The sequence below is a fragment of the Mchenga conophoros genome, linkage group LG4, assembly GCF_057382185.1.
Source record: "Mchenga conophoros isolate Kocher_MC1m ecotype Shallow Benthic linkage group LG4, M_conophoros_male_GT1.1, whole genome shotgun sequence".
In the NCBI taxonomy this organism is placed as follows: Eukaryota; Metazoa; Chordata; class Actinopteri; order Cichliformes; family Cichlidae; genus Mchenga; species Mchenga conophoros.
This window is the reverse complement of record NC_140529.1, coordinates 31,452,451-31,469,624: the sequence shown is the minus strand read 5'-3', so window position 1 is coordinate 31,469,624 and position 17,174 is coordinate 31,452,451. Positions and strand designations below refer to the sequence as shown.

The window sequence follows — 17,174 nt, the reverse complement described above, 5'->3', positions numbered from 1 at the left end:
AATAGAAAGCGGTATAAATTGAAACCTAAACTTTATAGGGAGCCAATGTAAGGAGGACAGAGAAGCCTCGAAATTAGAGGACTTTTTTTTTTTTGACAGTTTTGGCGACTTAAACTTGGTCCTAAACGTTATATTTAATCAAAAAACACAAATACTATTAACTTAACTATTAAGATAATCATTTACTAACGTGGTTCACTTTCACTTCCCTCCAGTGGTCTCCGGGAGGAACAACAGTTGTACGCTACTGTTGTCATTTCACGTGCAATAGCGCAGTAGTACTTCCGGTTGGTTTGTTCAAAGTAAGAGCTGAGATTTAGAGTCTCTTTGACCACCAGAGGTCAGGATGAAGTTCATGCAAATGAACCTTTCCCCTTTCATTTTCTGCTTGTGTTATATATTGCTGAATATATTTTGTACACATATAAATGTATATATTGCAAAAGGTACTTAAACTCTTCCACCTTCACTACCTTTACCCATTGTAGGTTCATCATTAGACCTGCCTTCCTCTCATTCACACACATGTATTCTATATTACTATTCTATAATGACTTAAATTCTTCTTGTCTCCAGAGTATGGCTCCACCTCTCCAGGCTGTCTTCCGATTGATCTCTACTATCACTAAAGATCACAATGTCTAAAATCTATACAATTTGAATCCATCTGCCACTCCTACCACACAGCTCACCACATCAATATAGACTTCCCCATGCAACACCGCAGTTCCTCTCTTGGTACCCCATCAGATACTTTCTCTCTGTTCACAAAGGCGGGTGCAACTTCTTCTGAACCTCTTTAAAATCATCAATTACAACAATTTTGGTCTTGTTTAGGCAGCGAAATTAAATTACATTCTTAGAACTTCATTTACTGTAACTTTTTTTTATGATAAATGGAAAATATATCTTTAAAAAACAATAATATGTATTGATAAAAAATGAAAAAATGTCTCTCCTAAGAAGCTCTTTTAGAACAGATGTAGTTGTGATGGAGGCCTTACTAAACAACAATGTATTAAAACAGACAACAGCAGATTGATACTTCTGCAAGGCATGAATGCCAAAATTACTTCTTTACAGGGGTTCTGATGTCTGTTCATCCATCCATCTCTTACTCGGTTAACTTGGTTAAGGACATTGACTGAAAAACAATTAGGTCTTTGCCACAAGAAAAAACAAAACAAAGCAAACAAACAAACAAAACCATTCCAAACAAACTCAATGGGGTTTATTTGAAGAACTTATAGATTTTATCCTGGAAAACAACAACAACAAACAAACAAAGAAAAAACTGTGAGTACCTAGTGTGGGTTTACAGCTTCTTCACACAGTACAAAAACATGCATGTTATGTTAATAGGTGATTCTAAATTGCCCATGAATGAGAGGTAGATAAAGTGCTTATAGCATATAGAATATAGTGCTGCAAGAATGGATAGTTACAGTGTGACTTAAAAACAATGTGAGCAGTCAGTAAGAAGAGAAAAATGATGTGTACATAATGTGTATAAATGTGAGTACATTATGTGGCTATCTACAAGCACAAATGCCCGGAATATAAAAAAATAATGCAACAATAAAACAGAATCCATTTATCCATTTAATTCATTTAGAATTTAGATTAAAAGAGAGCTCAAAAGAAGGGTTGGGACAGGGGTGGGGGTGGGGGCCACTGGCTTTTCAGAGTGTGGAAAACAGAGCTGACACATGCAAGAATTCTTGTCATTGCTTTGAATGTATATACTAGTTTGGAATGAGTGTTGATTGATCCTGAAATAGATAATTATACAAAAATGGGGACAGTGTTTAACAGTTTTAATGGTTATTCATGGTTATATATACATATACATATTCTAAATAGGTCTACAGTTCAAAATTCTGTAGAAATATTATGGAGAAATCCACCATAGTGTGATGAATAAAATCTGAGTGGGTTTAAGGATTATGTCATAATTTCTATGTCATTTGATGTCTCTGTTACACGTTTGTAAAGTAAGTCTGTCTTTTGGTTTTCTTGATGTGCAGGCTATCATTTTTTTGTATTATAATTGTGTACTCTCAATTCATATATTTTGGAATTTGTCAAAAAAAGTCAATACTTCCGGCGAGGGCATTCAAAATAAAAGTTTCAAAAAGATTTAAGAACGAAGTCCTGGTGGTTGTATAGTGATCACGTGGTTATGGTTCGTCGGCGTCGTCGATCGTCATAGGTTTCCGGGACACTTCCGCTTCGAAAGTCGAGGAGTAACCCTGTCAAACGGCCGAGCAGTCCACAACAAACAGCAAAGAGGCAACTGTAAGATAAAAAGGAAGAGACGATCTCCACGTAAACAGTAAGGACAACTATTTGTAAGGTTATAAGCAATTTTGTTAATATTACGCTAACACTAATGTATTAATTTGTGGGCTAAGTAAGTGAAGCTAATTGCTGAACAACAGGTGTGCCAAATTAGCGTTAGCTCGGCTGCTCATTCGGCTAATTGTTATCCAAGTTAAGACAGCCCGATTTCAGTAGATAATAGTAAAATAGCATGTCGTTGCACTAATGTTAAAGTTCGCCTCTAACCAGTAACGCTGGCTACTCTAAGCACTGCTGTCAGCTCGTGTTTGCATTGCTCCACCATCGCTAATTGGCTCTTCTGTTATGGTAGTGTTGCTGGATCAATACCTTGTAAAAATGACAAAGGTTTTGTTTATTCTAAGCAGCTACTTGTAGGCTTTCTGACTTGTTTGGCTGTAATGGGTGAAGCCTCTGTAGTCAGGTGATTGTACCACCTGTCTGACGTGTTTGAGCGCCTCTGCTGTTAATTATTGAGCTAAATGCAAGGCGTTTAAAAGGTGTAGTTGCTTATGCTTCCAAACCTGCTTTAGTTACATGTACACTCAGTGGTGATGGAGGTCTTGTAGTCGGTGAAGCTTACTACAGCTACAGGTCACATGCTCCCCTTTAATCCAAACATAAGCCTTGTGTGGTAGTTTTTTACAGCAGGGGGTTATTATACTGCTTAGCTGCAAAGCATAAAATCTATACCTTTTAGTTTTAGCTAAACGCTCTTTAAGAGGTGCTTTCTCATGGCCTTGGCTCTTAACCTGTGTTTTATATTTACAGCAGAAATGAGGTCCTCTTATTGTGTTGCAGTAGCCCAGATCAAACTCTTTGACCATAAGTGCATTCTTGCACTGATCATGAGATCAGCATGAGGCCTGGCTTTTTTATTTCTTCTTTCTTAAAAAAAAAAAAAAAAACTTGGTACACTGGTGTTAAACTAACACCTCACTGTTAAAGGCTTCCTCATTAGTGACAGAGAAAAGTGCAGAATGTAGAACTGTTAAGGTCCACTACATTTTTTTTTTTTTTTTTTTTTGCTTTAGCGTTCTCTAATCTTTTATATTTGTTGAGGTGATTTGTGGATTCACGGGTGCTGAGTGCTCACATCTTGAAGCAACATGGGAGAGCTCTTCAGAAGTGAAGAGATGACGCTGGCTCAGCTCTTCCTCCAGTCGGAAGCTGCCTACTGTTGTGTCAGTGAACTGGGAGAGATTGGGATGGTCCAGTTTCGTGACGTAAGTCTGTTTTTTTTAATCAAACTTCTAAAGCATTACTTTTTATTATCTTCTATCTGAAAGTCGCATTAATTAATTATTACGGTCATGCATGTGGTGACGTAAACAACATCATTAGTGGCACTATTGAGAGAGTGGATGCCTTCTGCATCATGTGCTCACAGCTGACCCTCATACGTGCATGAGAAAAGCCATTCCTGACAAGTCCTGAGGGAAGCTTTGTTCTTGAGCGTAAGATGGACAGTAACACAGAAGCTCTGTGCATCAGCATGTCTTGTATCATCAAATTGTTTCCATTAGTTTAAGAAACTATACCCATTACAGAGTTTAGACTTAACAGAATATATTAAGTCTAAATAGTGTTTACAAAAACCTGCATTATGGCAGCTATTGGTTATATTCTTTTAATTGAATTGTTTATATTCGTTGAACCTTGTGTGTTTTTCCTTTGCAGCTGAATCCTGATGTGAATGTGTTCCAGAGAAAGTTTGTCAATGAAGTACGACGATGTGAGGAGATGGATCGTAAACTCAGTGAGCGCTCTTAAATGTTCATTTTTCTATACCAAACTGCATTAGTTAAGTTTCCACCCCTTAAAGTATTAAAATACAGTTATATGAAGATGGTAGTTCATTATCCAAGCTTTACCATTCACTTGTATGCCTTTTTTTAAACACCTTCTGAAAACCTTCTTTTACATTTCTCTCATAGGGTTTGTGGAAAAAGAAATTAAGAAGGCTAACATCCCAATACTCGATACAGGAGAGAACCCAGAAGTTCCTTTTCCAAGGGACATGATTGACTTGGAGGTGATTTTTGTTTCTTAAAGATAAGTGTAAGTGCTGTCATCTGCTACTTCAGTCAGCTCATAATCCCTCTCATTGTTTCTCCATAGGCCACATTTGAGAAACTGGAGAATGAACTGAAGGAAATAAACACCAACCAAGAAGCGCTAAAGAAGAACTTCCTGGAACTGACCGAGCTCAAGCACATTCTGCGTCGCACACAACAATTTTTTGATGAGGTCAGCTTAACTGCACACAGGCCTATAAAACAGCAGCACTCCAGCCTGTCGGTATAACACTGCCATAGCCAGAAAGGGAATTGTGACTTTTACATTTACAATCTCCAACTGTAAATCAAAAAGAAGCAAATATTTAACTAGTAACATCGGAAGAAGCAAATTGTTAAATGGCTTTTGTTTTGTATCCAAGAACAGGCTATAGTGAAAACAATACTTAACTTTTAGAAATGTATTTATTGTGGCAATTGGGAAGTCATTGATGGCTTACAGTCTGCTGATAGGCTGCCTGGTATGGTCTTTGTTTCATACAGACGGAAGCACTTATTGCTGTTATTGACGCTTTGGTAAAGCAGTGTTTGCACTCATGTCTTTTTATGGCTGTTCACATGCTGACCCATTTACACAGGTTATTCACAGTAGTTCCTGTACATTAAACGCCCTGCTGTTTAGTACTTGACACTGATTTCATTCCAGGCACTTTGTTCATTTGCCAGACTTAATCCTTGCTTTTTCACCTTTGGCCAGCACCTATTTCACTTCACTGCCTTTGAAAGCAAACCTGGCTGTTGACTTACCACGTTAGGTCATCTTTTACAAGTTATTATGAGGTTTGATGAAGGTGAATCATTAAGCCAGATAAAAAGATGTTCAGCCATTAACTGGAGTGAGAAACTTTTTTTTTTTTTTTTATTAAGCTCCCATCTGAATGTCAACGTTGCTGTAAATAAAAGCAGTTTGAGACATTTCATGGCAGTTTTCGTGTGTCTGTGTGTGTGTGTACACTGTAGAGAAATGATTATGTTGCTATTGTTACTAATGATTTGTTGTCTGTCCTGTAGATGGAGGATCCCAGTTTACTTGAAGAGTCATCCATTCTCCTGGACCCAAATGAGCCCGTTAGAGTGGCTCCTCTCAGGCTAGGGTGAGTCTGTTTTGAAGTACTGCACAATTTAAATACCTCCCACAGATGAGCTCTGATTGCCCCTCTTAGTCAGGCATCCAAGGTCACCTAAAGCAGAAATCCATGCAAAATCTATCTGCAGTTCAGAATTCCTTCAGTCCACACCCAAAAGTGATTGTTTTAGCTTTCTTGTCTTTGAAGTTAATCAGAGGGTGTTTATATTCCTTTATTTATCTTTCTAACATATTCTATAGATTTGTTGCTGGAGTCATTGGCAGGGAGCGGATTCCCAACTTTGAGAGGATGCTATGGAGAGTTTGCAGAGGTAATGTGTTCCTGAGACAGGCAGATATTGAAGATCCTTTGGAAGACCCAACTACGGTAAGTGCTGCTCACAAATGAAACAATTGTGAAAGTAGTTGAGATGTTTGTGTTTTCTAACTTAACTTGGTGATGTTTCCACAGGGTGATCAAGTCCACAAATCTGTCTTCATCATATTTTTCCAAGGAGACCAGCTGAAGAATCGAGTGAAGAAAATCTGTGAGGGGTAGGTGAATTTGCATTTCTACTGTTAATGAAGTGTCGTTGACCAATAGATTTTTTTTGCTTACTTATTAATGTGTTTCTAGATTCAGAGCGACACTGTACCCATGTCCAGAAACCTCACAGGAGAGGAAAGAGATGCTTGCTGGGGTGAATGCTCGCATTGATGACCTGCAAATGGTAAATACACATACTCAGAACTGTCTTACTAACACTGAAAAGCAAGCTTCATTTGGTTGGTTCTTTTTTTTTTTTTTTTCTCATTTTTGCTCTGTCAGCAAGACATTTTTTCTTTGTCATGAAGACGTTACCACATTTCCTCCTCTTGCTCATGAGGATGTGAGTTATTTTCTGTGCAGAGACATGTCCTTTAACAGGAAACCACGTTTTTGTTTTTCTTGTGCGAGTAGTGCAGTGTGTTTCCTAACTCCTCATAACAGTTGTCTACTCCCAAAGTGGCTCAAGGGAATCCCTCCTTCCTTTTGCTTTGCACATGTTACAGCAGGTAAAAGAAGTGTTGAACACAAATCAGTTTTCATTTTCTAAGTAAATGTATATCTAAAGGGGTTATTGACATGAAATTCTCACCAGATGTCAGTAACAACCTATCCATTTTATACATAAAAAGAAATGAAACCATAGATGTCCATAAAGTGTAATAATGAGAAATGAAACAGTAGAAAAGGTTTTGAGTACATGAAGGAAGAAAGGTATAAAAAAAAAAAAAAAAAAAGCATGGAAACTTATCTTAGAGTTGGAAAACAATCCTGCCACTTAGTTCAAATTAATGTTAGCTAGTTCAATCCCAGCTGATGACCTAAAAGACGTTGTCTCATTACCAAGATGCCAACATGTCATGATGGGTAAATCCAGTGAGCTCTCTCAAAACCTTTGCAGCCTTATTGTTGCAAAACATACTGACGCCATTGATTACAGAAGAATTTCTAAACTAGTGAAGGTTGCAGTGAGCACTGTTGGGGCCATAAAGTAAAAAGCATAATTAGAAGAGTTGTCCAAGAGCCAAGGACCACTTGTGGAGAGCTATACAAAGACCTGGAATCAGCAGGTACAATTGTTTCAAAGAAAACGATAAATAATGCACTTGACTATCGTGGCCTGTATGCATGCTCACCACAGAAGACTACATTGCTAAAGAAAATAAGCCTGTGAAATACTGACAGAATGCAGTCTGGCCAGATGAGACCAAAGCTGAACTCTTTGGATGCCATAATACACACCATGTTTGGAGGTCAAAAGGCACCGCTTACCATCCCAAAAACACCATACTAACAGCGAAATTTATATTATTAAAGGAAGGATTAATGGGAAAATGTACAGAGACTTTTTTGATAAAATCCTACCTGAGCAATTCATGTGACCAGTTTCTCGATATGAAATATTCAACAAATCTCAGTTCAAGCATGTTCAATACTTTTATTTTTCCCTGTGTTATTTTTTTAATTATTACACTATTTTATGTTTATTTTTAATACTTATTTTACCCACTGTACATGCAGTGCTATGGGGATTTTACATCATGTTACACAGACTCGGGTATCACTGAGGTCCCACATGCTACTTCACTCTGTCAACCTGATGTGTCAGCACAGTTCAAGTGTCATGTACTTGGATATTGATGAAACAATGACAGTTTAAACCACAGGAAGTTAAAAAAAAAAAAAAAAACTTGCACAAGACAGTTGCTTGATACTCAACATGCCCTGTGCATGACAAATCAATGGATACTTCTTTGCTCCTCTGCATGCTGGGGGAATGTGAATCTCTGTGTTTGTGGATTATGCTTGTTGCTACTTGGGCATGAGATCCACGTAACAGAACGGCATGTCAGTGTTGTCTCAATAGCAGGCAAGAATTTGGGTGTGGGAGACAACAGAGATAGATATGAGCCTTCTCTTTGCTAGTCATGGGCTGGGCTTTTAATCTCAGTCATAGAGCAACATACCTGTGAATATTCTGTCTCCCTTATGGGAATCCCTTAATGGATTAGACACCCTGTTGCTCTTTAGCATGACCTTTTTTGCTCACCATTTATGCCAGTAAAAGGAACGTCTGATTCATTTATACTATTTTTGTTTTCTTTCGATTCTGTTTAATATTACACAGCCCTAATGTTAGATTTTTACCTTCAAGGTCATCAAAAAAAATTATAGTAATATTGTGATAGATATAGAAACTTGAAAAAAATTATTAAAATGAATCAGTAGTTTCATTAACCGTGTCCTTGGTTTTAGTAAAATGATTGCATTCGAACTTGAAACTAAATGAAAATAAATGTGTATTGAGGTGCAGAGATGTGTGTAACCTTTACTGTACAAAACCATACGCACATTTACACTGTCTAGTTGCAAGGTATTATATTTCACACACCTGTTATTGTATTTTTATGAATGGTAAATGTCAGTGAAGAACATGACAGTTTCTAACAATTATATTCAGAAGTTTTAATAATGGGTCTGATTTGGAGAAAGGCACCACCATTACACTGATGCAGTTTCTGCTGAAACATGATGGCAGGAATGGCTGTTGGCTTTCTGTGTGACTTGTTTTTAGAGAGTCTCATTGACATTCATAGATTTATTTATTTATGTGGCCAAAAGAATTCTTCATGATCTCACTGATCATGTCAAAAAAAAATGTATTGCTACTCTGGCCATCACTGCTCTTGTTTGTCATTAAAGGTGCTTAACCAGACTGAGGACCACAGGCAGAGGGTCCTGCAGGCTGCAGCCAAGACAATAAGAGTTTGGTTTATCAAGGTGAGGAAGATGAAGGCCATCTACCACACCCTCAACCTGTGCAACATCGATGTCACTCAGAAGTGTCTGATTGCTGAGGTGTGGTGTCCCATCTCAGACCTGGACTCCATTCAGTTTGCCCTGCGTAGGGGGACGGTGAGTAACAGAGGAGCAGTTTATATTTGGTGTAAACTAGCCAGTCAGGTTTTTACAAGGAAGATGATTTCATGTTTGAAAAAAATCAGTTTCTACTAAATGTTTTGGGTTTTTTTTTTTTTGTTTGTTTGTTTTATGGTTGAGTCCTTTTTGCTATATTGTCTAGTTCTACATGTGGTGTAACAATAACAAGAACTCGTTATGGCTCTCAGCACATGATCCGATTCTTGGAATAGCTAGTTTTGCATTGTTCCAGGCTTGATGATCTAAAGTTAGGACTTTTGTTGCATGACATTCATATTTTTTTTTATTTTATTTTTTGGTTTTAGGAGAAGAGCGGCTCTACTGTGCCTTCAATCCTCAATAGAATGCAGACCAAACAGACCCCTCCAACCTACAACAAGACAAACAAGTTCACCTCAGGCTTCCAAAACATTGTGGACGCTTATGGAATTGGCAGCTACCGTGAGATTAACCCAGGTAAGCAAACTATGAATTCTGTGTGTTAATGCCCAGCTGGTTTGTGTGGACCTTTTTGTATAATGTGGCAGTAGGTTTCTATAATCTGTTTACTCAGCTGCCTTAAGTATTGAGTTACAGACAATTAAAAGGCTTTTACTTCAGCTCCCTCATCAACCATTATCACCATGTTGGAACATTGTGCATGTTTCATTCATTTCTTTCTTTCTTTATTGACATACTACACCACCCTCCACCCTTGTATGATGCCTGCCTCCTTGTCTCCAGCACCATACACCATCATTACGTTCCCCTTCCTATTTGCGGTTATGTTTGGTGATCTGGGCCATGGGACACTCATGACCTGTGCTGCTCTATACCTTGTGTTAAGAGAAAGCAGACTGATGGCACAGAAGAATGATAATGAGGTATGGATCCCATCATTACCATCTCATTAGTCCTAAACCATCCCTTGTCGATGACACACAAGCACCGATTCCACAGGACATCGTGCATTTTATTTTCACAGTTTCCTTATGAAAGTTCAATATCTTTTTGTGACAGATATTCAACATGATGTTTGGGGGGCGCTACATAATTCTGCTGATGGGAGTCTTCTCAATGTACACTGGCATTATTTACAATGACTGCTTCTCAAAGTCCCTAAATGTGTTTGGGTCTGGATGGAGTGTCAGACCAATGTTCAATTCCAGAGCTGGAGGCAACTGGACGTAAGTGTCACTGGTAATAATTGACAAGAGCTTTAACACAGGGACTTCTTTTTTTTGTTCAGTATGTAAGCTCAAAAATCTGATCTCTGTCCTCATTCTGTTCAGGGATGGTACACTTAATAGCAGTACAGTTTTGCAGTTGGACCCAGCAGTTGATGGAGTCTTCAATGGGCCGTACCCCATTGGCATTGATCCAGTAAATCATTTTGTTTTTAATCTTTTGGAGCTCCATATTTATACATCTATGTCAGCTATTTTGTCTGTCAGTTACAAAAAAAATCCACAAAAGTCAGCAGTCATTGGCAGACATAAACTAACCTGAATACTCGCATAGTTTATAATTCGTAATTGCATTATGTCTCAGATATGGAGCATTTCTGTCAACAAGCTGTCATTCCTCAACTCCTTCAAGATGAAGATGTCTGTTATCCTGGGGGTAATTCACATGCTGTTTGGAGTCACGCTAAGTCTCTTCAACCACCTGTGAGATTTCCATACCTATGTATAATTATGCATTGATTCTTATGTTTTTCTTTTTGAATTTGTGGACTTCTAATATTCTTTTTGTGGTTTTCCTCAGGTATTTCAACAAGCCCCTGAATATTTACTTGGGTTTCATTCCAGAGATTATCTTCATGGCCAGCCTGTTTGGCTACCTAGTCATTCTGATCTTTTATAAGTGGGTCTCCTATGGTGCACGCACTTCCAGGGATGCTCCCAGTCTCCTTATTGCCTTTATTAACATGTTCCTGTTCAATTACAATGACCCCAATAATAAACTATTCTACAGAGGACAGGTGAGATCAGCATACTTGCAACTTTCTTTTTGTCATGAATGAAGAGATCCATCTAACTGTCCTTATTTTTTTTCTCTTGTACTTACTTTCCACCTTTTTTTTGTAGATGGCCATACAATCCCTTTTGGTGGTAATCGCCTTGGCATGTGTCCCCTGTATGTTAATAGTAAAAACTCTGGTTATGCGAAGACAGTATTTGTGGCGGAAGCATCTGGTAAGATAAAACAGTCCGCGCTCACAGTCACTCAATATACTTTTATAATAGATTTAAATAGATTACCTCATTACGTTTCACTGTGTTACAGGGTACACAGAACTTTGGAGGAATCAGGGTGGGCAATGGACCCACTGAGGATGAGGCTGAAATCATCCAGCATGACCAGCTCGCACAGCAATCTGAGGATGAACCTGAGGTAAAAGATGTGTTCCCACAATAACACTGAAGTCAAACATCAAAAGTTAATGTCTTTTTGTATTACAATAATTGCATACAGAGCATAAGTAACAACAGGACAGCAGCTTGCTGGAGTAACTCGGGAGAAGCACAAGTTAAAGGATCTTTTCACATCTTTGAATAATTTAGTCTTTCAACCTTAGTTGGAGACAGAAACTTGATGCCTTGTTTTTCCATTTCCACCCTTACTGTCAACATCAATAATGAATACAGACATTATGGATCCATTTTCTTGTAATTCCTGCACAGATTTAACACAACCATGAACAGATGGCGAGTAGTGAGTTATTTTACCTGGACTTCATAATTTTACTTATGTAATCTGATTACTTGTTTTATTTTAAGATTATCTGAAAGCACAGTGTGCTCATTCGCTAATGTTGGTTTCACTCGATTCTCCTTTTAAATAATTAACTGGTTTCTCTTGTTACTTTCCTGTTTATTGACGTTTGCCTGTCCGTGTGTGTGATGTCAATAACCAAGCGTTGCCTTTTGTCACCTGCTTTCAAGGCCTGTGAGGAGGAAGAGGTAGGACAGGAGCTCATGCTGCACATCCACCTGCACCCTATCCCCTCATGTTAATATACATGTCTTCAAAGTCTTTCCTTTACTGCCCCTGCTTTGTTGTCAACCATTGCCTGCTGCTACTAGTTGCGTCTGAATGTTTGTCATTGTATGGTCCGGTCAGGGACTTCTAAATGTATTCTATTGAAAATGGGCAGGGATTCGTCATGTGGCGGGTGCCAGTAGGCCAGTGCTTCCCTATGGTCTTGGTGATGTGCATGAGGCATCAGGAGGGCAGCTGACTCTTTGGGTTCACAGGTTCTTATGATGATGATACCTCTTTTTATTTTCGGGGTTGATGATCTACAACAAAAAATGGCTTTTCTGTCAATTCCCTCAATCATTGGTGACACATTAAAGCTGACTTCTCCTCTGTGGACCTCAGGACCTGTTGTAGAGATGTTGTTTTCTACTTTTTTTTTATTTTTATGCTGAGTAAATGAAACCACTAACTTTTACCCACAGTTTAACTTTGCGGATGTAGCAGTGCATCAGGCCATTCACACCATAGAGTATTGCCTGGGTTGTATCTCCAACACTGCTTCCTATCTGAGGCTTTGGGCCCTCAGTCTGGCTCATGCACGTAAGTCACTTCACCTGCAGTATTCAGTTATTTAGTAAGAGAAATGGCTCACTGTATTAACACCTAAATGCTTTGACTCTCAAAGGAATCAGAATAGTAAAGTTGGTGTGTATGTGCTTTCTTATTCACAGAGCTGTCAGAGGTGCTGTGGTCCATGGTGATGCGCATAGGCCTTTATTCTCGCAGCCTTGGAGGCTTCATCCTTCTGGCCATAGTATTTTACCTCTTCGCTGTTCTCACAGTTGTTATTCTTCTCATTATGGAAGGGCTGTCAGCGTTTCTGCACGCATTGCGACTGCATTGGTAAGTTTAGTTTTAATGTTGTTTTTTAGGATTTGTATATGTATTTGCTTGGGTTTGATATTAAACATACACTAATACCTTTGTGAAAACTTGTTAGTGTTGAAGGATAGGACTCCTTAAGGCAAATTACTGTCATTGCTACAAAAGCAAAGCTCTAGCTCCACCTGCAGGCTACAATTAATGTCTCAGTGACCATCCCAAGTGCTCAAGTTAACAAACTGGTTTTCCAATCATCTCTCCTGGCCTCTGTCCTGGAATAAGTCTGCTCTTGTCAATGTGGTGCTGTTCATTTATGCTCTATGTGTGGCATGCATAACAGTCTGTGGCTCGGCACCGATGAGCCTTTGTTGCCTCCTCATAAATGTCTTTGTCTGGCTTTGCTGAATGTCACGCTGGTTTTATAGTTCACCGGCACATTCACAGAGCACGTCTGTGTTGCAGCCGGCCTTCACGAAATTGTCCTTTCCACAGGAATGCTGGCTGAGCGTGCTTTCACAAATTGTCTTCATGGACAGTCTGTTTACATTTTAAGCGAGGGAAACTAAACGACCCCTCCCCCAATCAAAATATTTTTATTTCCAGTGATATCTGGAAACCATGTAATTACTGAACATCAAACTGACAAAACTGATACGCACAATGTGCAATATGTAATACTACATATTTCTTCTTGCCACACCAGACGGGCTTTGGAATGAATGCTATCCATGGCAACTCAGCTAAAAGGTCATCCAGCCATCACTGAGCATTGGCCTTTTTTAAAAATAGACCCTGATCATTTTCCTGAAGGGAAGAGGCTTAGGTGTCTGTCCCAGGATGTAGACATGAGCTTATGCAGGTGTGTGCAGACTGTGGAATGAAGAGCAGGGGGCATCAGCCGCTACTGCTCTGCTCAGCATTAACCAAGCTGCCAACTATCGTCACTGTATGCACGACAAGGTTATTGTATGAAAGTATATATGTCTTTTTTTCAGACTGATTTTTATTGATTTCTTTAATCGTAGGGTGGAGTTCCAAAACAAGTTTTACTCAGGCAACGGCTTTAAGTTCCTACCTTTCAACTTTGAAAGCATCCTGGACGGCAGAGCTGAAGACTGAACAAATCCTCTTCCTCTGTTCATGCCTCTAATCTGTTGAATTTGTGTGGTGGTGAATAGTGATATTTTTTTGTGTGATGCAGTTTCCACCTACTTGTTACCATAGCTACATAACTACTACATACTATTTACTTAGTCACTCGTCATCGTGTCTTGTGTTTTAAACTTCCCACTAGAATTGGTATCTGGAATATGTATTCAAACATAATTATTTATTCATTCCTTAATAGCCTTGATTCTAATCTGTTGTCTTCTTTTAGTCGGGCCTTTTTATTTTATGTTTTATTTAGTTAAATGTTATTTATGCATTTGGGTTTTTTTCTCCCTTTATTGCACTGCAACTTATGTACCATATACACCATGTTTAAAGTTCATATCTGCTGCTGATGGATTTAGGGGATGACAGACTTGTTTTCTGATTTTCTTGTATGTCTTCGTATTGTTATATTCTAATTTTCTTTGCTTTTCAGAATCATTTCTCAGTCAAAACCTTGTGCACTGCACAGCTCATCTATTTGGTTTAATAAGAAAGAAAATGCATACTAACCTCACACAGAGCTCTATAGCTCTGAAGGGAATGTTAACCAGTTCTTTGCAAATGAAAAGACTTTTTCATCCATTTGAGCCATTGATATGTTTTGTCTCTGTTCTCTCTGACGATCTACGTGACAACAGGGGAATCTATAGGTGTCCTAGTAGGTGGATTTTCTGTAGAAATGTTGCACTGAAATCATTGCACATTATCAGTCTCACTTTAGATTTTGGGTCCTGTATTATGTTTTCATTTATGCTCAGTTGTTTTTGATTTGACACAGTTAGAAAGCAGTAAGAACCACATACAGCAGACATGATCTTGTCAGAAAGGATTAAGCATCACACGAACAATAAAGTGGGAAAGGCTTTAAAATGTGGTGTTTGGCTTGATTTTTGCTTATCTTACTTTCTGCTGCAGCAGTAGAGCAAAAACAAAAAGGTAGCACTTTATTAAGTTTGTTAGTAAGTGCTTAGGTCATCATTTATATATCATTACTCATCCTTAATATGCTATTTATGTATGTTTATCCATCTGTTACTGTTACACGATATACAGCTATAGCTATCACTGCTGCTACATCACTGCTAGTATAATCATATCAGTCATAATACATCTTAATGAATGGCATAACAAGAGGGAATAATGCTATATAAATGACGAATTAACCATTTGCTAATACCGTAATAATGCCCTAATAGAGTGAAATTATTATAAAGTGCTACATACAAAAGTTACCTTTTTTAAATGTGTATTTAGAAATACATTTTGACTTTTTTTTTTTTCTCAATCATGCCAAACTTAATGTATGGACTTTAAAGTTTTTAGAAACACTTTACATAAAATCTCAAACTATATGTATAATGATTTGTTTTACTTTAAACCTCCTCTAGGTGGCACTATTGGGTAGTATATGCAGCTGAGATGGTTCATAAAAAAGGAGAATTGATTTGATCACTCTAGAGCTAATAAAGACCCCTAAAGTTGCTTTTGACTAAATATTTGGACAGCTGGTTTTATTATAGTACTTTCTGACCAATGATGCTACCTGTCATAAGGAAATGTATCTGCTAGTGCACTGATGAACTGAAAACATATGTTTTAACTGGCCCCTTCTTAAACACAACCATGATGATTTAAAGGATGTTATTCTATAATGAGTCCAAAAAGAAGTATCCACTTGTGTCCTGACCCATTTTGAAAGATTTTGTTTAACTTTATCTGAAGCAAATATCTGTGATATGTAGAAGTCATCCTTTTTAAAATCGTACTCAAAGTAAAAAAGTATTGACATCAAAATAACGAGTACTTTATGTAAAATAGCCTGTTAATCATATAGTTACTGAGTGCACTTGTGAATTTTTTGAGGTAAAGGTGGTATAATTTTGTTGATCTTTGGTAGAATATCTTGGAAATCCAAGTCTTAATGTATAATAATGACTTTTGATTATGCTTTCTGTTAATTGTGGCAACTGGCTGCAGTGTGGTGGAAGTATGAAGTTCTATTTAAACCACATTTTTTTTTTATTTTAGTGGTTGATAAATGTACTTAGTTACTTTTGGCCAATTTAGTTTGACTTGCCAAGACAAAGTCTAAGACATCCTTTTGGCAACGTGAGCAGCCTGACTACAAACATCGTCCACCACTCTGGGTTGAGGAACATAATGTTCTCTATTCACATGCTTTCGTTGTATAAAGGGGGAGCAGGGGGCTTCAACAGCCCAGGGTAATAATAGAACTCTTTATTTGTCTTTGTCTCTTTTTTTCTTCTTCTTAGAAAAACTCATTTAATTTGATTTTTCCCAGTGTGTCCTGTATAACCAGGGGTGAAAGTGAACTTGCATAAGAGCCCCAGATATCTTGCTGTGTTTACACATCCAGTGAATTTAACTCTGCTGTTTCAAAGCTAGAATCGCAGTGAGACTGAGCTTATGACTTTGCTCCTTTATCTAAAGCAAACGTGAACAAATAAGTGTACTTTAGTTTGGCAGGAAACAAGTATTCAGGAATTTTGTGTTTCTTCTCGAGCTGTAGTAGAGTTTTCTTGAGGATACCGGAGATGCTTTTTCAGCTGTTCTAGGACTTGGTGTCCTCTGGATGCAGGCAGAGAAAAACAGGTTGATGATATTGTCAGGAAAAGACAGCTACAACAACAGCAACTAAAGATCTTACAGCACAAAATCAGTTTTCTGTACTGCAAAGGCCTAGCTACACTTTAGTATTTTTTTTTTAATTACTGAGCAGATTCTCTGCAGACTGAACAAGTCCAAACTACATAATATTGCACATTTGCTGTATGACTGTTCTCGCAGGAATGGCTCTCAGCACCTTCGGCGTCTTTATGGGGTGACTCACTGTACCTTTTTGGTACACTGCAGCTGCAATAATATTGATACTGTCATTTGGTCTTCTGTTTTCCAACCACACAAGTTCATGCATTGTGTTAGAATTCCAGATAATTAATAAAAGTCAAACCTCTCATATAGTTTACTATTGTATTCTTAAGAACACAAAGATCCAAGTTCATTCAGACAAAGGAACACAATTTTATTACTCTTAGGCTGCTGTTACACATTTCCATCACTTACAACGATTAAATTAGCGAGTTATTTATTGCTACCCTAATACTGCTTACTAAATCCTATCCCTAGTCATGGCTTTTGTACTAAAATATGATTTAAAGGAACTTAAGTAAACACTGAGAAA

The 17,174-nt window shown here is 38.0% G+C and overlaps 1 protein-coding gene across 3 annotated transcripts; it reads left to right on the top strand.

The window, feature by feature from the left end:
- The first annotated feature begins 2,179 nt into the window (after positions 1–2,179).
- atp6v0a1a (ATPase H+ transporting V0 subunit a1a) lies at positions 2,180–14,842 on the top strand. Of its 3 annotated transcripts, none has more exons than XM_085271787.1 (22): positions 2,180–2,335; positions 3,403–3,566; positions 4,021–4,099; positions 4,278–4,375; positions 4,462–4,590; positions 5,430–5,512; positions 5,746–5,872; positions 5,957–6,039; positions 6,122–6,215; positions 8,735–8,947; positions 9,277–9,427; positions 9,695–9,834; positions 9,971–10,137; positions 10,243–10,333; positions 10,502–10,620; positions 10,718–10,934; positions 11,041–11,148; positions 11,240–11,347; positions 11,899–11,916; positions 12,418–12,535; positions 12,667–12,838; positions 13,843–14,842. In XM_085271787.1, the coding sequence occupies exons 2-22, from the start codon at positions 3,450–3,452 to the stop codon at positions 13,934–13,936; spliced, it is 2,526 nt and encodes an 841-aa protein (XP_085127913.1). In that variant the 5' UTR covers positions 2,180–2,335; positions 3,403–3,449; the 3' UTR covers positions 13,937–14,842. The 3 variants fall into 3 exon arrangements, with proteins under 3 accessions (XP_085127913.1, XP_085127912.1, XP_085127914.1); XM_085271786.1 differs by having other exon boundaries at positions 11,872–11,916; XM_085271788.1 differs by lacking the exon at positions 11,899–11,916.
- The last annotated feature ends 2,332 nt before the right edge of the window (positions 14,843–17,174 follow it).

Bases quoted from the DNA above. Each gene is read 5' to 3' on its own strand.
- atp6v0a1a (XM_085271786.1), top strand. From the start codon at position 3,450: ATGGGAGAGCTCTTCAGAAGTGAAGAGATGACGCTGGCTCAGCTCTTC. The intron at 10,138-10,242 runs GTAAGTGTCACT...CATTCTGTTCAG, and splicing joins AGAGCTGGAGGCAACTGGAC to GGATGGTACACTTAATAGCA. The intron at 12,536-12,666 runs GTAAGTCACTTC...TCTTATTCACAG, and splicing joins CCTCAGTCTGGCTCATGCAC to AGCTGTCAGAGGTGCTGTGG.